Source organism: Schistocerca gregaria, chromosome X, assembly GCF_023897955.1.
Source record: "Schistocerca gregaria isolate iqSchGreg1 chromosome X, iqSchGreg1.2, whole genome shotgun sequence".
NCBI lineage: Eukaryota > Metazoa > Arthropoda > Insecta > Orthoptera > Acrididae > Schistocerca > Schistocerca gregaria.
The window spans coordinates 800,859,162-800,883,175 of record NC_064931.1 but is presented as its reverse complement, the minus strand read 5'-3'; the positions used below and the strand labels follow the sequence as shown (position 1 = coordinate 800,883,175).

General features: G+C 42.0%; 1 protein-coding gene across 15 annotated transcripts in view; it reads left to right on the top strand.

The window, feature by feature from the left end:
- LOC126298507 (forkhead box protein P1) overlaps positions 1–24,014 on the top strand; it is a 692,749-nt gene that overhangs the window by 281,307 nt on the left and 387,428 nt on the right. For 14 of the 15 annotated variants that reach the window (XR_007552614.1, XM_049989851.1, XM_049989850.1 and 11 more), the window contains exon 2: positions 18,100–18,213. Coding sequence is in view for 10 of the 15 variants with exons in the window: in XM_049989851.1 (XP_049845808.1) it covers positions 18,100–18,213 (114 nt within the window). In the remaining 5 variants the exon portion in view is untranslated. Of the gene's footprint in view, positions 1–4,272; positions 4,394–18,099; positions 18,214–24,014 lie in introns of those variants that run through there. The other variant, XM_049989855.1, reaches the window with a different exon arrangement.

Genomic DNA, 24,014 nt, shown 5'->3' with positions numbered 1-24,014 from the left:
ATATTTCTACGGAATCCAAACTGATCTTCCCCGAGGTCGGCTTCTATCAGTTTTTCCATTCGTCTGTAAAGAATTTGCGTTAGTATTTTGCAGCTGTGACTTATTAAACTGTTAGTTAGACTAAAAAAGAACAAGACTGAGCATGTTACAGAGAAAGACAAGGAGAAATGTGGAGGTGTATAAAGAATTAATGTCTAATGCTCATAAGATATTTAACAAAAAGAAAAAGGAATGGCACAAGAAAATTTTATCATGCAGTAGAAAATATGAAGAAAATTTGTAACATAACATCAAATTTTTCAAAAACTGGATTTAGCGTTATTTTTTTAAACATTTATTTTCGATTTGCATTTCATATTTTGATGCTATTTTACGTTCTTGTCCAGTCTGCCAAACTATGCGGGTCTTAGAGCAACCATTTCCCATTTTCTTCAGGAATGTGTCGATATCGCAGCTCCCCATGGTCAAGCCACAGGAGGGCGCGATACAGGAGTGCTGAAGAAGCAAACGCACCCTGTGCTGCTTCGAATCGCGCTCAGATTTCGTCGCATAGTTTTGAACTGTCCCTAGTGGTTCCATCCAGTACACCAGAGCAAAAATTGCGGTCGCAATGCATTTCAAAATGATGCCGTCATATTCAGATGGGGTCGTTGGGCGACGATATTCAAATGGCTCTGAGCACTATGGGACTTAACATCTATGGTCATCAGTCCCCTAGAACTTAGAACTACTTAAACCTAACTAACCTAAGGACAACACACAACATCCAGCCATCACGAGGCAGAGAAAATCCCTGACCCCGCCGGGAATCGAACCCGGGAACCCGGGCGTGGGAAGCGAGAACGCTACCGCACGACCACGAGATGCGGGCGGGCGATGATGTCCTGATAGGAAGAATGAATCTGTAAAGGTACCCCCGACCACCTTAAACGGCAATCGTTGCTAATGTTATACCTCTGCGAAGAATTTTTGGAAAGTTGAGCTGGAGATAACCTAATGGAAACAGAACAATCAAACTGGGAATCGTTTCCGAAACACTCCAGCAGAGTATAACTAACAGTAAACACGAGGATCAGAAAGAGACGTTCTCCCAGCACAACAGTAGTTATAACATTACATATTAAAACCGGTCGCTAGCCTAGTTATTCATCCTTCTGTCAAGAAAAATGATAAATCAGAAGGCAGTGCTAAGGCTAACCTAACTTTCCATGACACACACATTAAACTCTTTCCTTGTATCTGTTCATACTACAACACAGTAACATAACCTTGCAGATCAATGTACCACTAACAAACAAATGGCCAATGAGATAGTGAACAGTAACATATGCCTCTCAACAACACGTAACTTAAATCAACTAGGTGTAAGAGTTTATAAAACCAGTTACCGACACACATGAAACTAGTAGCAATACTGAACATGGAAATGCTTGAAATGGTTCTGAATTTAAATAAGGGGGTCTGGTAATGATCATTCTCTGTTAAGTCATTGCTTAGTACAGGGTCTCCGTGCCTGTGCACTAACCCACTTGCGTTAGAATAGATAACACAATAAATAATTCTTTCTTAAACTCGGTTTGAAGCAACTAAACACAATGAAAATCTAACTACACTGGCTCTGAAGGAGCCTTTGCATTGCTTCATAAACTTATTAGCGTAGTCCATGAGGGCCCTTAAACTTTCATGGTTTGAAGAACCATGCTCATTAAGAAAACTACACCAGTATACACGAGAAATTGCAAGTATTCTTACTATTAATTATTAATTACATAAAGCACAACAAACTACAACTCTTTAAATAACAAATTTCCTTCCATAAGCAGTCTTTTGACCTACTCAAAAATATAACTGGCTGTGCAAATGACAACACAGCATTAAATTCAAGTGCATCCACTTTGTCATAATAAATCGGGACACTCGGAATTAAATTCACTAGGATAGGATTCCTGTTCAGGTTTGTGATTTGGGATAATCACGGGTGTAAGATACAGTTTTAGCAATACAACAATTGTTATTATAAAATCAACCAAATTTCACAAATTCCTGGTCCATGCATAGAGTCCAAATACATACAATTTAGTGGAAGGTTGGTGGCACTGTTGGCGCAATTTGCAGTCGCTATTAACCTGGCGGCGATGCAATCATAGCAATACTGTTGGCCTCGCAGTGTTACCTATCTTCTTGGCGTCGAAATTATATTTTTATAGGGCCAAAAACCATGCCACGATAATGGTATCATCAAATGCAGCATCTGAGGCCCATAAATACTGCCCTTAAGCTCTTCTGGCCTCAAAACTCCAGGAATGTGACCCACAATTATCCGCAGCTGCTAGTGAGATGTTAACCAAAGCACTGCTCAGCCCAGACTCCTTACCCGTCACAAAGGACGAGTTGGCACTTGCTCGCCTACCAGACACTTGCCACCCTGCCAGGCTACTTCTGTAGCTGCGGGGTTTCCCCACATCTTTTATATTCACCCCTACGTCCCCTAAATATGGACCATGTCATTTATAGTACATTATATAACAGTCATTCCAATAGTTACTTAAATTCAGAAGCCTAGTTTAAATAACATGGTTCGAAAATTCACATAACTGTAACATGTATCCATAGTCAATGAATTTCCATGATATATGCAACACTCCACATAAGCAACACTACAAACTGACATAGAAAAATCGATACAGATACAAAATAAACCGAAAATAGGTGTTAAAAATCGCCCGGAGGGTATCAGCAGTGTCGATGTTTGTGAAGTTCTTTGTCCTTTTGCACACCGCGCCGTGGACTATCGAGATATGTGGGAATCAACGCCTCGGGCAAGGGGTGGTTTCTTTGACGCCCTTTATGTGACCCCCCCCCCCCCCCCCCAAGCCCTTACGTGTAGATTCTGAGCGGCGGCGTGTCTGAATTGTTTTCCTCAGCCACCTGTAAGAAAACAGCGTGATTTCGGCGCTAGGCGTCACGGTTCTCACCGTCATCGCAGAGGCGTCAAAGAAATGGATGAAATGAAGTAAATTCGACGACCTTCCCATCGTGTGACACGACTTTGGTGGCGTTGGGCACAATGGTGGTGAAATCTGGTGCCAATTTAACATCATTAACTACATCAACTTCTGAGCTTTGGTCTTTTTTCCGCATCTGTCGACATCTTGCTGTCTGAAGCTCGAGAGTGACGTCGCAAGGCGCCACGCTTTTTGACAATTACAGAGGAAGGATGGGGGAACCTTTGAGCCAAATTTCAAACTTTTACCTCGCAACTGGAGACAATTACGTAGCTTAGAAAAAGTGTTGCTTTAATTGCGTTGGGCAGTGCGGTTCCATCTGGAGCACGAACCATCGTACAAGAAGTGTTACATAACCTTCGCTTGACCAAGTTGGAAATCCACACATTTTCGTACAGAACTTTCCGTGATGAAAACCGAATGATTTTTAATGTGTATCTGTAGTAGAATATAGTCATATGATATTTGCGTGGGAAGGTACTTTCTTGCGAACTGAGGACCACTGACGTATGAAATAGCTTGTAGCTCCACAGGTGTACATCTCATCCCCTGCAACTGTTGCTGCACTGGGATCGAGGTCGTTTCCTTATATGAGACTCGACTATGCTCTCGTCGCCATTGACCTCGAAGTCTACTTTGTAACGTATGTACTACCAACGTCGCATTCACTACCAGGCCTGCAGTTACAAAAAAAGTTCTTCCGTTGCATTTGTTTTTGGCGTTCTCACACGTGCTACTTGCTCTGGAAACACTAGCAGAAGCCGTTTTCCACGCGCCTGACATTTGTATCGTTACCACAGAACGATTGTTAGTCGGCCAGCCTCGGTAGAGTCAGGTACGGCGCCTTCTATTTCGGCAACATTTAATTGAAGCTGAGTGACAGGGCGCGCGCTGTTTGTTTGTGTGTTTACCGGCGCTCGCCTTGAAACGGCGGCGCGCACATTACGTCGTAAAACAAACAGCGCAGCGCGTGTGCCTGGCGCGGCCTTCGCGCGACTTTTGCCGACTCCGACTTCGCCTCGGCAGAGGAATTTCTAGTCAGCTATCCGCGCGCCGGCGGCGCTCATTGTTTCCGGTGCCATCTATTCCCGGAGAAGGCGAAACAGCACGGATGCCCATTTGTTGTTACCGCGTTATTTCTCGGGCCCGTCTGAGAACTTGGATTGAGAGCCACTGGCGACCTCTGCATCACTCAATCGCCTAGAGAGCTGTGTCGTGTCGCAGACAGTCCCGGACTGTGTGGTTGTAGCGTCGCCTGAACAGTGTCTGAGCAGCCGTACGAGGCACTGAAAGGAACGACTTGGCTCTGTGCGCGGAGTGTAGCATGTTGTCGCGTCGACCGTCGTTTCTCCTGGCAGACGTTTAACTGTTCTGAAAGCTTCCACAAGGTATTGCTCCTTTTCTTGTTCTTAAATCTGTACATATTGTTTACTGTCTGCATATGCAGCGACACTGTGTGAGATCCATTGTTCCTCGTCGCCAGCTTTCTTATTGCCGTCTTCCAGCGTGATATGTCAGATGCGTGCTCGTGATAAGCAATTCTGTAGTATCGCGTTATTTTACTGTTCTGCGTGCTTATGCTAACGAAAGAAAGCGCAAGGGTGACTTCGGTTCTTCCCCATAGCCAGTAGCTTTCGGCTGGGTCGGACGTCAGCTTTGACCCTTGCTGTGGCACGGTTTTGGTCACAGATTGATCTACAGCTTAGCCCGAGCTTGGGTTGGGTTGGAAAGTGCTAGTTTGCTTGCGAGTTGGCGAAACAAAAAAGTGTGATTTTTTTGGATTTCAATGAGATGTTTATGTCCACGTTCACTAAACAGCAAATGATGTGATAAAAATTCCTTCGACCTCTTTCATCCCAATCGGCCACTTGGGATCGACACGCACCAAGTTTACCACGATTTAATACTTTGCTCCCTAAGTTTGCATCCACACTGGCATCGAGAACGGTAGCCAGAAGCCGCCCGATAACATCGACCTCTAGCTTGGTCACCGTGCGTCCGACCTCCTTCGTCAGTTTTTGGCAGGATCGAGGAGGTTAGAATAGGTCCGAATATATTCCTTCGCTGGGGTTAGAATCTCTTTCCTCAGTTACTGGAATAACCAGGCAAGTTTAACGAATATACGAGATGAAGAGAGAAATGTTCTATCACATAATCGAGATGATCCGTGGTGACATTAAAAAGTAAGGTTACGAACACTTCACTCAACTTAAAAAAAAAATCACCAAACCAGACACATGTCAGTTAACCTTCAATGACTGTCATTCAGCATACATGTGAGAGACACACATGAATTTTTGCGTAAGAAACTCAGAAAACATAAAGCACTCATATAAGAGAATCACGAAGCTACCGGCATAAAAAGTCAGCAAGCGGTAATAATAATTCATAGACCGCTCATGTTCACCTACGACAACCCATAAAGATCCACTACAGTAACTTTAAGCATAAAATATACCATCTTCCTCACTTGGAAAAATAATTGTTTGAGGTTTTAGTTCAGCCCCATAATTTTTGGTAGCGACAGTAACAATTAGTAGACAGCTAAACTAGCCAAAAGCCACAGCCCAAAATTGAGTCATTACAGTAATATCAAGCGTCAGATACGCCAGTCTTCTCACTCGAACAATTTATTCTTCGAGGTTTTAATTTACGCCTAAAATTTCCGATAAAGATTTTGCCTTCTTGTGGTTCCAATGAAGCTACGATTTCAGTCCGTAGGTTGCAAGCTGTATCACGTTTACGATTTTTTTCATTCTCAGGACGTCACAAAGTCGTTCTTTCTTGGAATAACCTGATCAGTTCCTTATATTTCGTATGTGAGAACGTCTGTCTACTCGACCGAAGAAAACAAACTGATCTGAATTCCGCCGATAGTCGTCTGAAGCCTGTACGTTTGACCGATGAGATCGGCTGCGTTGTGACCGCGCACATCCTGGCGTGCTGATTTGAAAACTTCGGCCGGTGTCCGTCGTTTACGGAATCTACCGATGTCGGTGCCATTGTGACCGCAGCCTAATGCATGCATAAAAGTCTTATCACAGACGTGTTGACAAATATACTAAATGCTTATAAAGTAAGTCCAAATGACAATGATCTGCCTGCCTAGCCGCTCGATGCACAGGTAGCCGGTTTGAATGCTGGGGGTGGAAGGGATTGACATCGCCGTGACGAGCCAGCAAAGGGAGGAGTGGTGCTGGCTGATCATCGGACTTCGTGCAAATATCCTACGCTAAATTCCAAACTTCTACCTAGAGTGTCATGGAATTATGGAGTTCGTCCGTCGGATGGATACGATAAGCTTGACGCCCACCTCGGTGCTATTTGAGAGGATTACGCTATCTTGCAGGACCTGGTTTCGTCCTCTCCCTTCTCTTTCTCATCGTCGTCAATAACACAGCCGTAACATCAAACACTATTCGTCCTCCTCAATCGCATGCAGTGGACAGAAACACTTAAGACCCAACTCTCACAGATCGTGACTTTATTTTTATGTCCATACGACATTACTTTTATGGTCAAACGAATCCAGGTTAGCAATAGACGCAGCTCATTAATTATACACTTTGATGTACTTATTGCTTCGAGGAGTTTTTTCAACTATATCATCATGATTGCGGTCACATCCTACCGCTGTCACAAAGGAACAGTGCGTATACAAATATTATTCGTCAGTTCTGTCTAACAGTTCCAGACTCTTCAAAAAGTAATATATTTTTAAACTATTAAATGTATCGTTTTCTTAGTCCCCACTTGCAGGACTCGCTAAAACTGACAGTAAAGTGGCTGAGTTCGTTATTTCACAAACGTTTCATTTTATCACTCAAAGTCAAAGGAACATGTGCACATTCTGTTTCCCAAGTATCGTGCCTTACTTTCTATCACCTTGATGCTTTTACGATTGTGGGTGACAATTTTCAGGAAGTTCAGTGCGTAACGTATACAATGCTTGTTTACATTGAATGCCTAAAGTTTCTTTGTGTTAGCCTTTTCAGTATGTGTGCGAAAAAAATTATTTTAAAACGTAAGAAGGTTGGTACGCCGACATCAAGGTCATTACAGACGAAACACAAGATGGTTAACGATTGGCCGAGGCTGGCCGCCCACCCTGAACTGATTTTTGGAAACCTATAACAGAGTCACCTGATGTTGATTTGATTCCCACTTCCTTGAATTGGATTACTGTATCTCAGCTATTTTACCACCTCTCGCTCCACGGAAATTCCACGAGAATGTGATTAAAATCACACATACCTTATAATAATGCGGCCAGTAGTAAGAGCTTAGTCCAGCCCATCCAAGATATAGCAATTCCTGCACAACTTCGAGAAAACTATTCCTGAAGACATAGGTCTCCCACGAACACGGATATTACACAGAAAGATAAAATGCTTCACAAAAGTTGAAAGTTTTCCAGTTCTTCTTTATTGAAAGCCGACAACAAAAGGTATACAGTTGTAAACAGTGTATAATTTAAGTTGCGTGTTGTACCAGAGTGCAGATAACATTAGTGATGTATTTTCATCGGTGCGGTAAATGTAGCTCGCAGTACGAGTCTCATAATGTTCTCAAAATAATACCAGAGAAATGTTATCAGAATACGGAACTATTACACTGGCAGTTTTAATTTGCTCTCATGTTTCGGTGAAAATTATCGTGAATTCTTTTACGCTGTAGGAAACACGCCAGCGTACAGGAATACGAAGTCACCTCAGTACGATTCCGTGTTGGTCGCACGATGCTATATGTTTTTGATGAGACTTAATTACTGTGCGCCTCTCGTTAACTACCCTTGTCTATCGAATGAAGACATTAATGTGTCTACCTTAATGCTTAAGATAAGTAAGAATAATGCCTCAGTTGCTCTAATGCGTGTGTCACATAAATCTCACCTTTTAACGAGATAAACTTTGTCATGGCCTGCAATGAAAATCAATTTTAAGATGCGCAGCTAGTCATTCATTTCTCTGAGTAATGAGTGGCTCAGTTTATTATAGCCAATGGAAAATTAATTCAAGAAAGACACGTCGTACAGTACGTGGTTGTACACCCGAAGAGAACACCATTTTACTGCTAACTCACCAGTGCAGTAGACAACAGAAAAACCCTAGATAAGCTGCCATAATGAATTTTCTCTTTGTTTGAAGATAGTGTTCCATTTCTCGTTTGTAACAAAGTCTTCTCTTTCTGAGGCTTCAGTATAATTTTTGTTGTCTCTTACGTTGCTTAAGTAATGCATTTTGTTTTAATCTTTCGCATTTTGTACAACAGAAAAAAATTAACGTAGGCTTCTGATTACAATATGCATAATGTATGTAAAACATCAGCAGACGCATAATCTCGAATAATCTGCTTAAATACTGTAAATGCATATGTTAACAGTTCAAAGAAAAGTAATGGACTTATTATGTTAACGAGAATTTTAGTGTTGTATCCCTACAACACTTCCTCTCCTTCAAACACACAGATTCCCTATGCAAAAGTGGATATCAAAATAATCTGAAGTATATTCTTCCATGGGATACTAAGAGGAAGAAATTTGTCCAGCTGTGCACACATAGCTATCTAAAGAATCTTTCTTATATAGACGCGCGATACGAGAAGCATGACGACTTATATCAAAACCGAAAAGAAACTGCAGCTGAAATTCTGCACACGCTTGCATGCGTCTCTCTCTCTCTCTCTCTCTCTCTCTCTCTCTGTGTGTCTGTGTGTGTGTGTGTGTGTGTGTGTGTGTGTGTGTGTGTGTACAATTCATTGAATTAGCCAAGTTTAAGGTATTTTTTATATTTTATTCAGCATGTGCTTAGTTGTATAGATTATTTTATTTTTTTGTGTTATAATTCTGCTTCATGCTTTTTTTGTTATGGGGGTTAAACCTACAATACGGTTTTCTTAGTGAAATTCATAATCGTTTCTAAGAATAGAATTCATTGCGAGACACAAAACCTTGATATTCATTCTCTTTTTTTTTTTTTTAATTTGGTATATACATGTACATGGTGACAATTATTGAACTATATGAAATAAAGTCATCATAACTTCTGAACGGTCTGTGTTAATACGTTCAAACTGCGCGGTTGGCAGCGGGACATGATGTGAATTAGTATCAACTGTTTGGTTTAGCGAGGGAGCCCACTTGCGTTTGGATGGGTTCGTCAATAAGCAAATTGGCGCATTTGGGGCACTGAGAATACGCGTTTCACGTTCGAAAAGTCTCTTCAGCCTCAACGGGTGACTGTGTGGTTTACAGTATCCAGTCACGGAATAATAGGTGCGATATTCCTTGATGGTACGGTGGCTACCGAACGGTACGTGCAGGTATTGGAAGATGATTCCATCCCCATAATCCAATGTGACCTCGATTTCAGAAGATGTGGTTCATGCAAAACAGAGTGAGTGTTTGATGTCCTAGAGGAGCTCTTTGGGGACCGGATTCTGGCACTGCGTGGCATGGATCTCGATTGGCTGCCATATTCTCCGGATCTGAACACATGCAACTCTTTTCTGTGATGCTATATTACAGACAAGGTATACAACAATAACCCCAAAACCACTGCTGAGCTTAAAACTGCCATTCTGTAGGTCATCGACAGCATCGATGTTCCGACACCTCATGCTCAATTTCGCTATTCGTCTGCGCCACATTATCGCCTATGATGACAGGCATATCGAACAGGTCATAACCTAAATCCGAATATCTGTATTGACGTGCACGCCGTAGTTTGTAAATAATTTACGTTTTTTTCATATAGTTCAATAATTGTCAACCTGTATGTCTGTCCTAAGAGACTTTGCAGTGTGTCGTTGGAGTCAGCCCAAACAAATACTGCTTATCACGTTTTTCTTGCGACGCCCAGCGTCGTCGGAAAGCGTGGGTTTGTTTTCTGTTGCAAACAATATGGTTTTTTTAAGCGATATTTCAAGTGGTCATTCGATAGAGTGGACCTAAATTAGTCTAGTGCGGAATTCGTTTCATCAGTCCGTATCAACAGGAACAGTAAAATACGAAGAATAACCAGTACTCCAACAACGACTGAGCAGCACTGCTGTATGGAGGTAGCAGTCAGTCTGGGCCAGGCCGGTGCTGTCGCTGCCAGTGTACTGGTTGCTCTCGGTCTTTTACTGTACCCGATAATACATATCGATGAAGCGAATATCGCACCAGACCAGTTTTGGACTGCTGTATCGAATAGGCACGTAAATTTTTGCTTTAAAGGAGACGTGGTCGGCTGTCGGAGTAACGTCGTATACGTACACACCATCGGCAGGTGCGTAAATGATTATAGAGTTGCAATTCTCCATGAGAGGTAGAACGGCCACCAGGATACATTACTGATATAACGGGAAACAAAGCGACGCTTTCCGTCAACATTGGGCTTCGCATGGAAGACATGATGAGCAGTATTTGTCTGAACTGAGTCCAACCACATACTGCAAAGCGGAAATTGCAAGTACCTGTCAGCTCTTACGAGAGCACACACTGCTGACAAAAAAGATCAATAAAGCCTCCAGGAGACGTGGTCGGCTGCCAGCGAACATTGTACACGTACACACCATCGGCGGGTACGTAAATGATTATAGAGTTGCAACTCTCCGTGACAGGTAGGACGGCCACCAGGATGGATTAGTGACTTTCGTATTTAGTGTTGTTACCAGACCTAGTAGGGTATATAAGGGACGTGAACACTGTCTGATATTATCACTGTGAAGAATACGAAGATGCCTCACATTCGTTTAAGACAGTGTTATCAGCAACTGACAGCGTTTGAAAGGGGCCGTGTTGTGGATCTCCTTTTGGCCGGCTGGTCGAATCGTGCAATATCCATATTCGTAGGGCATTTGGATGTGACTGTGGCCCCGTGTTGGACTGGAAGGGAATGTGAGGGTAGGCACACGTGACGTCAGGTTTCCAGTCGGACATGTCTGTCCACCACAAGGAAGGCACTAAGCACACCGCTGCCCCTTCACATCTGCGCCTGCCCTCCGAGAAAAAATAGCGGAGGCTGCCGTTAAAACCGCAACACAAACGTCTGCGTTTGGAACGGTGACGTAATCGGGAAGCATAGACAGCTGATGAATGGCGTGGCATTGTTTTCGGCAATGAATCGCAGCTCTTCAGCAACCTGGGATATCCATCGACGATGAGTATAGCGGCGACCTTGGGAGGCGTCCCATTCTTTGAATGTTTTGGAGAGGCACAGTGGTGTATACTCCTGACGTCATGGTGTGGGTCGCCGTGGGTTATGACTTCAGGTCACGGCTGATAGTGATCGAGGCAGCCCTGACGGCACAATGGTACGTCACGGACATCCTGTGTTACTTCTCATGCGACAGTATCGCGTGGTCATTTTTCAACAGGATAATGCTCGTCCGCACACGGGACGCCGGGGGGGGGGAATGAACTGTCTGCGTGATGTTTACGTACCTCAGTGGCCCTCAAGATCGCTATACTTGTCCCGGCTAGAACATTGTAGGGTAAACTCGGATGAAACGCGGTCCCAGTACCAGTATCCACATTATTAAGCACCATATACAAGAGTGGTGAGCCAGCTTTCCTCGGTAGAGAATACAACGGCCGTATGTCATCTTACCCAGCAGAATCATTGAATGCATCCAGCGCAGTAGGGTTCAAAATGGTTCAAATGGCTCTGAGCACTTAACATCTGAGGTCATATCCCCTAGAACTTAGAACTACTTAAACCTAACTAACCTAAGGACATCACACGCATCGATCCTCGAGGCAGGATTCGAACCTGCGACCGAAGCGGTCGCGCGGTTCGAGACTGAAGCGCCCAGAACCGCTCGGCCACAGCGGCCAGCGCGCAGTTGGGATGTAACATCATAAGGATGAAATGGACATCTCGAAAACATAACGGTACTTATTAATAGTGAAGTTATAGAACCCGTTAATAAGTTTTTGTATCTAGAAGAGTTGAAACGACGACTGGAGGTACATATAAAGCAATAAACAACAATAAAAATGTCGCTGAGTACATCTGGTAAACTATATTATGGTTTTCAAAAGTAAGCTTCCAATCTGTCTGAAACCAAAACTTACAGTTAGCGTATGTTGGCAGTTGTAACCTATGCCAGTAAGACAATGACTTTTAACACAAAAAGCAGTCAAAAACTGAAGTTTGCTCAGCGATGAATAGAGAATGAGTCCTGAAAATTATTTAGAGAATCAGGAAACGAGATAAATAAATCTGGGAATAGACTGGAAAGACATAATTATGAAAATGAAATTGAGGTGTGCGGAACTATAGAGATGCGAACTGGTACTAGGTGGAACTGCGAGATTAGAATGATGTAAAGGGAGGTGACCAGATGACAACAAAAGTATACGTATAGCTGAAGCCCGTAATGCTTGGAAAAGTCACGAGTTGGTCTTTGTTAATGCCTGGAAAAGTCTCGACTTGGCCTTTGTCCAGCAGTGGATGCCCACTATCTGAGGATGGGTAGGGAATACACGTCATTAGAGACGAAGCTCAAGCTAGGACTGCATGGGGCAACCGGCCTTGTTCTTTTTCTGGGCATTTTGGGAAACCACGGAAAACCTGAAACTCGGTGGCAGGACGTGTCCCATGCGAGCCCAGTGTCGCAATTATTACATCACCTCACTCGACATCTGTTAATGTTCCGTGTTGCATTCATTGTTGAAAGCCTTCTTAATTTGTTCCAAACTGAAAACCATTGTTCCAAAACACGAGTGTGCTTTCGCTGAAATCCTTACCAGCGGTCTCTTGAGGTCTGTGACGTGTCTAGCTATCGCTCTAACAAGCTGTCCTACTATCAGATATTTTACTGCTCCAGTAATTCTTCTGTACCTGTTGTACATAAGATATATTTTACCAGATCTACTGCTGACCTTCACATCTAGTTGAGAGAATATGAGATGCCACAATATACATGGTCCGCCGCTCGTATTTAAACCATCGTGTCGTCATCCTGATTGAGATTTTCCGTGATTTGCAAGAATCACTTCGAGCGAATGATACAGTGGTGCCCTGAGCATGTCCTCTAGCCCCACTTTTGTTCAAATGAGCTCAAGCTCCGTCTCTTGTGACCTCGCACATTGAATTTCAGCATAACAGAGCTTTCTGAATCGCTTTTCAGAGGTGCGATCTACTCACTGGAAAATGCGTTGAGCCGAGTACAGATTAGTTAAAAGAGGACTACGTTAACAATTAAATTCAGTTTTGTGCTTAAAAATACATTGCCTTTCATTGATAAGCCCTCGTAGCTTCTGATGCCAATACACACGTAGTTCCACACTTCAAATGCATACACATCTCGATACCAAAAAAATCCGCCGTCATGTTAGAACAACAAATGCATCTGCGACGTATAGGTTCCTACTTTAGGTGGCTATCGAAAATATCATTGTTGTTTGTTGACGTAGTTGTTTACAGGACGTTTACCAGAAAACTTCTGAGGGATATTTTTATGAATTACTCTTCTACTTGCAGAGAAGCCTCTGCCTTTAACAAACTAATTTGATATTTTTCTCTTCTTAAGAAGTGATTCGTGAGTTACGAATTAGTGACCTAAAGAGGTGGCCCTTTGGTAATGTCCAGAAGTCATTTGCAGGATGAGCGCTATTCAAACACAACCCGGCAATCTGAGACATTTCCTTAAAAAAATAATAATAATTGCTGTCCCTTACTTGTCCAATCCGAACTGTTGCTTCGTCTCTAATAACCTTAATCTCAAAGGTACATGTAGCTTTGACATACACACGAGATTTCCGGGATAGTTCTTTCTTCTTCATTCTCAGATATTAACATTATTTTCTTGTCCTGCGTTACGAGTACTAAATTTTACTAATGCCCTTGCTATGAATCAGTTGTAGGAAGTGTGTATCGCAGTGCTTATTTTGTCTGACATACTGCTGAGTAGCATTGTTAATACCGTTGCGAAACGTGTGTTGCAAGAAAAGTCACGTCCCACTTGTCGCTTGAATTGCTTACCGAAATCTTTTGCGCCTACCTTTGTGAGACCCAGCGTTCTCCGGCTTTTGTTATTTCTAATAACGTCCCAAATTCTACGTTTGAGTTGTAACTGCAATCGGTAAACGAAATCTTAAAATGTTGATTTTGAAACAGTCTTTTTTATGTGGTGTTAGTCAACTGTGTAACATGCTGGCAACCAGAAAACAGTTTACTTGTATTAATCAAACACGATATTAACGTTTGGGTATAGTATTACAAAACATCTAATGGCCACATAAGTGTTATTTTGTCTTCATTCAACATCTACATATATCCTCAGCAAGTTACTGTGCATTACTTGGCGAAGGGTACTTCTTACCACTATTAGCGATTATCTATACTACTGCATCCGAGTGCTGAACGAAGGAATCCGTAAGTGTCTGCGCGCGCCCTAATCTCATGACTCGTACATGAGGTACATGATGGTTGTCGCCCAGGCGTCCTCGAATACCTCTGCGTTTCCTAGTGTTTATTCCGTTGTGGTTAGTAATATTTCAGATTTATTTTATGTAACTTATTTGTGGGGCAGGATACCTTTCCTACCATCACAGTCGTCAGTAGACCTAAGGGGGATGCGCCATCTGTTAGGAAAGCGTGTCAACTTTGCTACGTGTGTTATCGTATTTTAACTGTTCGTGTATCGCATTTTCTGAGCTCGAGATTTGGAACTAGCCTATCTTTTGCCTGAACGAGCGTGGAAAATCGCCTACAAACCGACGTCATAGTGTACCATGTCAACGATAGTTAAACCGCCATGAAGGTTCGATCCAGGTCTTGCTCACCTCGCTCTCCTCCACTCTAGGGCACCATTAAGCTATACAGACAGCTCAGTCGTCCTAAAACACCATTCTGTTAATTTACCCGAGAGATTTTTTCGCGAGAACAGCGTTGCCTTTCTTCCAAAGATCCCATTAATGTCTCCTTAGTATCTCCGTTTCGTGTAGGCTGTACAGTCTTCATGTCTGCTTGATAAGGACAGTAGACAGTACTGATCGCACTAGTTTCGTGTATGCGATTTCCTTAACAGATGCACCCCGCTTTCCCACAGCCTCTCTAAAATATCTGAGTCGTCCATTCGCCCTACCTGTTACAGACTTTTTGGTTTCATTCCATTTCACGTCGCGTCCTAGTATTAGTTGTAAATATTTGAAGGTACCGACGTGGTCTACAAGATCGTCACTAATACTGAGTAGTGTAACTAAGCAGATCTTGGTGCATTCTCCATCGTTACAAGGTTTCTGATGACGTCATCATGTAATGTTGCCAAACTTCTCCCATTCCCCTCCCTCGACCTTCAGACATGGGCCAGTTGCCCTGTGTGTAAAATGGCGCGAAGTTAAAATAAATGGTGGCTATTCAAAAAATCCGGAGTTTTTCTTCACCTCACTTGTTCTTAGCATAAATTAGCGGAAAATTAAAAAATCCAAGATGGGCCATTGTCCTGTTGGCTGAAAATTAGTAAGTGAGTCGTGATTAACACCTTAGAAATGTGTCTCAAAGCGATGCGTTTCAAATAAGTAAGAGGGCAGAAACGCTCCAGTTCTAAGATTGGAGCAGGGAAGTCATGTATACAGTTGTGAATTGTGAAGGGAGGGGGACTGCCCGTAGCATACAATACAGGGCAAACATCTTCCTCCATTGTAGCTGCATGACGTGGCATCAGGTGGTTCACACACGTATTCTGAAGGTGGAAGCAACTGGATAAACAAGACAAAAATGTCTGCTGTAGCATCTATCACTGAATTGCGAAGACGACGGCTGTGCTGCCGGGTTTGGGCATGTTCACTGTAACTGCCTAAGTCTGACGCCAGTTGACTCCGTCTCTTGGTGGCACGAGGTGTGGAGCGGCAATTGGGAATACGCTGCCAAAATGCTTGCGAGAAATGCTAGTGGACTAGTGTGGTGTGAGTGTCAGTGCTTAAACAAATAAAATGTAAGTGAATATCAACCCCATTCCTATCCTGTTACACAGAACACGACGGTTTCAATTTCTTAACGGACATGCAGGCTACACCAGTGAGCTATACGGTTTCTAACTTACGACAAGTGCTCTAGTTCTGACAACCAGAGGGCCCCCCACCATATTAAACTTTGGTAAGAGATTTTTTTAATTTCTCGCCTTTTTAAACTTAGGCCAAGTGAATTTTTTCAGTATCCCGCCATTTTAAACTTAGGATAAGTGAGTTCTCGGGTTCCAAACTTAGGGTGTAAATCATGCTAACTGCGACATCAGAGAGGTGGAGGATATTGATTAAACATTAAATACGAGCGTAGCACAAGTGGATATAAGACAGCAGCCTCTGGCACGACATACTGTACTGGCAGTGAACTTCACGAAGAGGATGTGTGGAGCTTGTGGTTGGGAACACTCCCTGCATTTCTTTATTTAAATAAAGATACATTTGTTTCTGTCGTATTCCTACCATAAATGTTTAAACCTAGGGCAAGTCAGCTCCTAGTTTATGATGGCAGTTGTTTAAACTTGATGTCAGAAGGTTGGGAGAAATTGTTTGGGCATAAAATAAAGGCGCATCTCTTCATATCCTATCCTACTGTAAATGTTTAAATAGCGCTTAGCTTTAAACTTGGGTATCTGGAATGGGGAAAATTGTTTAAACATCTAAGCTGTGTGAGTTTTGAACGTAGGTTGCGTGGATTTTTTGATTTGCCGTCATTTTATACTTAGGGCAAGATTCTAAACTTAGAACACATGAAATCCGACAGCCACACAGGTTTCAACTGTATCTCAGGGTGTGCCCTGTTGAACTCTTATGTTACAGGGCTGGGGAAATCCGACAACCATGCAGGGTGCACTAGTATCCCAGCGTCCTCTATCTTGGTTTTTCAACCAATAGGACAACTGCTGATCTTGGGTTTTTGAATTTCCCACTAATTTAGTGTTTCCCTGACGGCGGTTGCAGACAGCCTCGCACCATCTGATTAAACTGTTACTTTCCTTCCTAACTTGTTTCCACTGGACCACGCGATGCACGACCAAGGGCATTTTGGTATTTTATTTTAACCTTTATTCGTGTTCATTTTACTTTCACTTTCTCACAATGTACTCTTGACCCATCATCAGCCAAGTGCACCCGATCTTCTTGGATTTTTCTGCCTGCCCAACAGCCTAAGTTTTTTCTGCTTCGTATTTCATGTTATGGGATCAATCCTACTTTCACTGCTGTGATCTATTGTGTAGTCTGCATTTTAGCCTTACTGCGAGATCCGTAGCACCTTGTCTAGTGGGCCCAATTCTCTTAATATGCCTATTGACGTTTAGCCTGCGTTTTTTATATACTAATAAAATTTGTCAAACGCCTGAATTATTTTATATGCTTTTAGTCTGTATATTCCATCCTCCGAGTATTTTGGAGCTAAAGTTTTCCTTATTACATACAGGTCTCTCTTTCCGATTTCTTTAATGTCTCTCTTTATGTTTAAAATGAGTTTTTCTGCACACAAGGGCACTCTGATATGATGAACGTGTTCTAGTGCCTTATTTTCGTTTTTTTTGTTATTGGCGATGTCTTCTGTAAGTCTGATTGTTGTTTCCAACGAATTTCTAGGCTAGTCTCTTAAATGGTTTTGTCTAAATGTTGTAAATAATATACGCTCTCGATCTTTCCGTGTTAAGATTAGAAGTCAATAGATTAAACTCAATAATAATTACATAACAGATATAAAATATAGATTTAGATTTCCTTATTTAGAAAGTTCTTAAAATTTTGATTGCTGGCTTATTGTTAGACATTTACGTTGTTTACGATCTCTCGAGACATATCATTTTTCTTTATTTGTATTTGTTTTTGTGCTGTTTGAATACTTACAATTATAGTTTATTTTGTTGTTTTTTTCAGTCTGGATGAAAACTGATAACATTAAATAATAAAATAGCGCAGATTATTTACTAACAAAACGTCGATCAGTTTCGACAATTGTGCGGTAAAGCGATTTTTGTTAACTGCTATCGGGGCATTATAATATGTGCCTGGGTTTACGAGCTACAGCTACAGAGAGCGGCGCGCTTGCATCGCTGTCTTGTGATGGTGACCACGGTGTTGTGCCCCATTGTGAGACGTGTGGTTTTTGCGGTGTTGCAGGGTCACCTAGGCGATAACCCATTCGAGACGGGCTCCTGGGCGAAGGCTCACTTCTCAACACACGCAGCGCCCTGGCAGACGTCTTCACTTCGCACAGGACATGGTCGGCCCACAGTGAGTACATCTTTTTCTCAATGCGACCTCCACATACCTCAGCGCACTCTCCGTCAAACTTTGCTCTATCTTCCGTAGGCGTGACGCGCACCAATACTGTATATTCAGTCGTCGCAGGTGACTTCAGATGTGACTCGTTAGACTCAAGCTTTTCATTATTTCTTTGCACCAAATGCTACCGTAAGCAGTCCACACAACACATTTATTCTCCACCTATGAGTACATGAGAACTGCTATTCGATTTCATTCCCTGCTTCATAATACAGCTGACGTTATAATGGTTCTGCAAGTACAGTACTTAACTCTTTATTACTGAAAGGTACCATTCACCAATACAGAATTTCAGACCCTTTAATGGATAGTGATTTCCCACTATAACAGCGCAAGAAGTGAAACAAGCCCTCTATAATCATCGGTGCTGAAAGGTGACGGTGCACCAAAGACTCTCCCCATCTATATTTATAGGCTAAAAATGACATTAACGTGGATAACGTGCATTTTTTCTGAACCATACTATCGATTTCCTTCAATTTCTTTCGGAGGTTTAGTATGGGAAGAATAGCTGCACACACACCTGTGTGCGAGCTGTTAAGCTTTAATTCATCTTGACGTCCTCTCCACGATCTGTATGAATGGGGCTTAAAATATTCGCAAATTGCGGCGGTTCTCGGAATTTTCCAATGAGCCCGAGAAATAATAGGATTCGGTGTTTGGATTATAGTTCTTATTTTACAGCTTCCCAGTTACTCCTCCCTGCGACTGAAACAAACTTGTAGCCATTCGAGATGTACTTCATTGTAGACGTGATATCAACGTAATGTTTATCCTACACACTAGACAATATCGGCCTCCCAAGTGCTCCAAAAGCAATATCTTTTATGGACGATGTGCAGTTTCACAGTATCTTACCCACCAACTGAAGCATTTGATTCACGTAACTTACCACTGAGCGTATGTAGTCGTCCCACTTCATCTTTCCACTGATTTGTATGACATCCTAAGTATTTATGACACATGACTAAAAATTACATTTTCTCAAAGAAGTAGAATTATCGACATTCCGGGGAGCTTCTGCGTCTGTGTCCTTCGCGATACAACACCCTGACAACGAAATTAACATTTCTCGAGTATTTCTTAGCGTTGAAAATAAATAATATGTGTGAAGTGACCTATCTAAACTTAACTCACCAATAAATTTAAAATTGTTTTTCGGTTCGGTAGCAGTCAGACGTTCTTCTCATTTAAGAACAGTAGCGCACATGCACTGAAAAACCGGAAAAATATTGACAAATTTAATGATAGCACTTCTCAGCACGCGCTGTCACTGTAGGTGCGGGATCCGCATTTCCAACGACAGCCTTTTTTTTTTTACGCCTCCTTGCCCGACAGATCACATGGAAAATACAAGTTATACGACGCACTGGATGGCAGCGACTTTGGTCTCTAGTCGAAATTATCGTTTAAAATTGTTTTCTCCCGTGTCAAAAGCATTATACGTAAGGAGAGCGAATCGCTTCCCATGTAGTAATGTAGGGGCGATCAAAAATGTTTCATCTGCGGGCGTTGCTACAGCGTACAAGCAACCCACGCGACTTCTATGCGGGTATATAAGCAGCGACATGTAGGCAAGGGGTTAGCGTGGCCTTCGAGCGGAAACTTTTGGATCGTCTCTCATACCATACGACACTTGTGCTGTGCTATTCGTTACTAAACTACCCGTCATTTTATTTATTCGCAAATCTGTTTCGGGATTCTTCTTGTAAATTAACTGTAGCACAAGGTAACGTTAAAAATATAGATGACAATAGTGTGCCATGGAGATGCAGTAATGGCTCACAAAAACAACACATCTATGAAATTTTGTTGGCTGCATCAAGTCACAGCATACATCAATAATGGAAATTTAAGTCTGAACTCTGCTACATATTTTAAACGTGCATGATAACTGTGTAAACAAAACAGGACAACAGCTGGATTTTAAAGGAAAATTTCGTGGCACATGTGCACTACAATTAAACTAAAAGAGATATCATTTAGTAACCGAGCAGGTATCAGGCTTCCATTAGTAACACCGTAGAATAGACAACTAATCAAAACTATCGGTGCCGACCGATGTGGCCGAGCGGTTCTAGACGTTTCAGTCCTGAACCGCGCTGCTGCTAAGGTCGCAGGTTCGAATCCTGCCTCGGGCATGGATGTGTGTGATGTCCTTACGTTAGTTAGGTTTAAGTAGTTCTAAGTCTAGGGGACTGATGACCTCAGATGTTAAGTCCCATAGTGCTTAGAGCCATTTGAACCATTTGAAAACTATCGGCGACGAAAAATGTATGAGTATTGTTGTGTCACTTTTCTTTCTGGGACATAAGAACATCACAGCTGGAGCGATACTCACTAGATAGCAGTGAAGCTTTTAAGTTCCTAATTTAGGAATCAGAAACATCAACACCATAATATGTTATGCACACGTCCATTCATTAAAGTCTTACGGAATAGGCTTTTGGGATAACTTATCATTTAAACAGAAAGTATTAATTGCACAATTGCGAGTAGTGCGGATAATATGTGGTATTCACCCTCAATCGTCTTGTAGGCGTCTCTTCAAGGAGTTATGATTTTAACTGTTTCTTCACAATTTTCATACACGCTAATAAAATGCGTCATAAGTAATTGATTACTATCGCTGCCCGTGGTTCAGAACGGAATTCAATATACATAAAAAACCTTTGATTAGTTGACCAATAACATAGACTGATCAAACTTTTGAAATCATACTTCTTCGGGAAACTCCTATTTCATAGACGAATTTTTTACTAAAACTGCTGTTAGATATAACTAGAAAAACTAAACTGAACTATACCACTACTTAAACGAGTAATTAAATAGTAATATGGTCATTTTGAATAAATTTGAGCCAGTGTGTTATTTAGGAAACTTTAAATCGCTAGCATGCAGCTATACTTACAAACAAATCATGTACATCGTGGCCTCGTTCCATATCATTTCGATAAAAGTCGTGGAAATGACCTTCAGAACACGTAAATCACATACTCCCGCCCTATTGCCTATGATTCTCGCTCCTTTACTGTACGCTAAATAAATTAAGTTTCTTTGCGCTCTGTATGCTAACGTCAATTTTGTGATTCTTCCCGTTCAGATGATACTACAGCTCGAGCAGTAGTTTCTCGTGTCTTTTTGGAAATTATATTAATCGCGGTAATATAAGCAGGACAAAAAGTGCTTTATAATTTGGATTCCATCTGTGGTGAGGGAACCGGTAGGTAACATATTCTTTAATAAGGGCACAACTAGCATTCCTGAGAGACACGGCGCGCCACATTTAATATAAAAGCCAGCGATTAGTTTTTACGTGGTTCTTAGGGTTCCATAATACGCACAGTAAACAGCAGAATTTGGCACCCTGGCCGCCGCCAGCAGCCGATACTCACAGAGCCTATTAATGAAACGGAGGCTGTGCCTCAACTGTCCGGAAACAAATTATAGCGGCATCATTCCCGGATTCCTGCTATTGTCCTTCTCCTCTCCCCCAAGCGCCAACGTCTGCAGAAAAATGCTACACTTCTGATTTACGTTTCCGGAAAGAGGGGACCCAGTAGATAGTCGTTTTTCCCCTTTTCTTTATACTTATAAAATTTCCTGCCCTTTGCCTCCGGTTCGTGGCTAGCGAGGGCGTAAACTTGGGGGTTATAGGAGCGATAATTTCCTCGGTTTTTCTGCAAGACAGCCAAACAAACATACAAACAATCGGTCGCAAATTGGCAAGCATTTTCTTGGCCCGAAGACGGAGTTGGCTTGCAGAGCGAGACTCGTACCCCTGGCCACTTTTTCCTAATAATTCTTGCGACGACAGAGCAACACCAGTCGCAATCACAACAGAATTATTATGTCTTGTGCGAGCTTGTGAAAAGACTTTGTGGGGGAGGGAGGGGGGGGGGAGCTGCCTGGTTCCTATTGAGTGCCTAGTAGTACAGAACTGCGCACTAATATTCCTTTATTTCTTCGAAGTAATACAGTTAATCTGGAATGATCTCAGTAAACGAAATCACCGTTACCGATATCAGAAGTCTAACGTCAAGATTAGTTTTCCAGCATTGTTTCATCAGCGTGTAAAAGTAAATTTCTGTCAGAGTTACATCGTAGTTTGTCTAGAAGTCTCTTAAAGTTATTAGAAAACATTCTCACGAACAACCCACACTGTCTTACGAACGGTTCGAAACATTTCTGTTACACGCACGGTATTCGACGTATATACGCATGATTATCAGCGCACTGTGTGCGATAGGTAGTGTCCCGGGTGCGATTCCATGTCTGGCGTGCTGTCTTCGAAGGTAGTAACGACGCTAGTAATTTTAATACTTCTTTTGTTATCTTATGAAAACCAGTTGTGAATTGAAAAACTTTGTTTCAGACTGATATAACGTCACCTTCTGTGAACTTTAAGACCGTTGGGCAGGTATTTTTGTAATCGATGCGTGTATTAACGTCCATTTAACATTTATTTTTTCGTGCTGGCCTCACCGAAATTGTAGACGTTTTGCAGAATGTATTTCATGGAAAGTTTATAGCACATACAACACAATATTAACCCATATTTTTTTTAATGTGGAAATGTGTTTATGCTATCTTTTATTGCTGATTGAAAACGGCGTTGCACCTACTTTGCTTTTTTTATCCTTAAGTGACAGCAAACAGTATCGAAATTGGTAGACAAGGACTATAAGAAAAAAGACTTGCTTCGTTCAGGGTAATCGTGTATCCAAGTATACGTTACCATCAGACAACATTGCTCAGGCCCCCACAATAAAGCTTTCCGGTGAATAATTCCTCGTCACTTACAAGACATAGTTTCGTAACATTTCAACGTTGGTAGAAGGTCTAAGTTCGTCTAAAGTGTTTAGTAACAGTGCACGAATACTGAAAAACTGAAGCAATTTGCGCATTTCACATTGCACTTCAGAACAAGATCCTTGTTCTAGAGGTTGTCAAATTTTACGCCTATAACCTTTTTTTTTTTTCAAAATAGCATGTGCCCTCGCGGTAATCTAAAACCTACTAGTATTACAAAGAAAGCATTTAAATTTGCATCTCCATACCTCTGAGCACCGTGGTAACACCCAGCACGCCATGTCCTATACATTACGCAAGACATCCACGGTCAACTCTACACAATACTGTGACATTGCACCTGTCGACGACCTCGAGAAAATACGACACATTTGTCGATCAGTGATACCTGCCATTTTTATTTATTATTCATTCATTCACCCAGGGATTATCTCAAAATGATATAAGATTTTTCATCATAATGAAACGTAAATAAATAGCTCCAGTATACATAAACACAATATATATGTTACATTTGCAATGCGTTCGCAGCTCGTGGTCTAGTGGCTAACGTTGCTAACTCTAGATCACGAGGTCCCGGGTTTGATTCCCGGCCCGGTTGGGTTTTTCTCTGCCGTGGGCTGGGTGTTTATGTTGTCCTCATCATTTCATTATCATCATTCGTGAAAGTGGCTAGGTTGGATTGTGTACAAACTGGACTGTGTAAAACTTGGGACTTTGTACGGGCGCTGATGACCTCGCAGTTGAGCGTCCCATAAACCAAACATCATCATCCATTTGGCATTGCGTAACAAGAGTTTATATGACTTGTCAAATGAAAGTATGGATGTAGCAACTTACGATTCTTTGGCAGTACAGCTAGGAGTCTTCTTCATACAATCTATCAGATTTTGCAAAAAGACGAATTAAGCTTCTGTAAATCTGAAAGATTTTGCAAC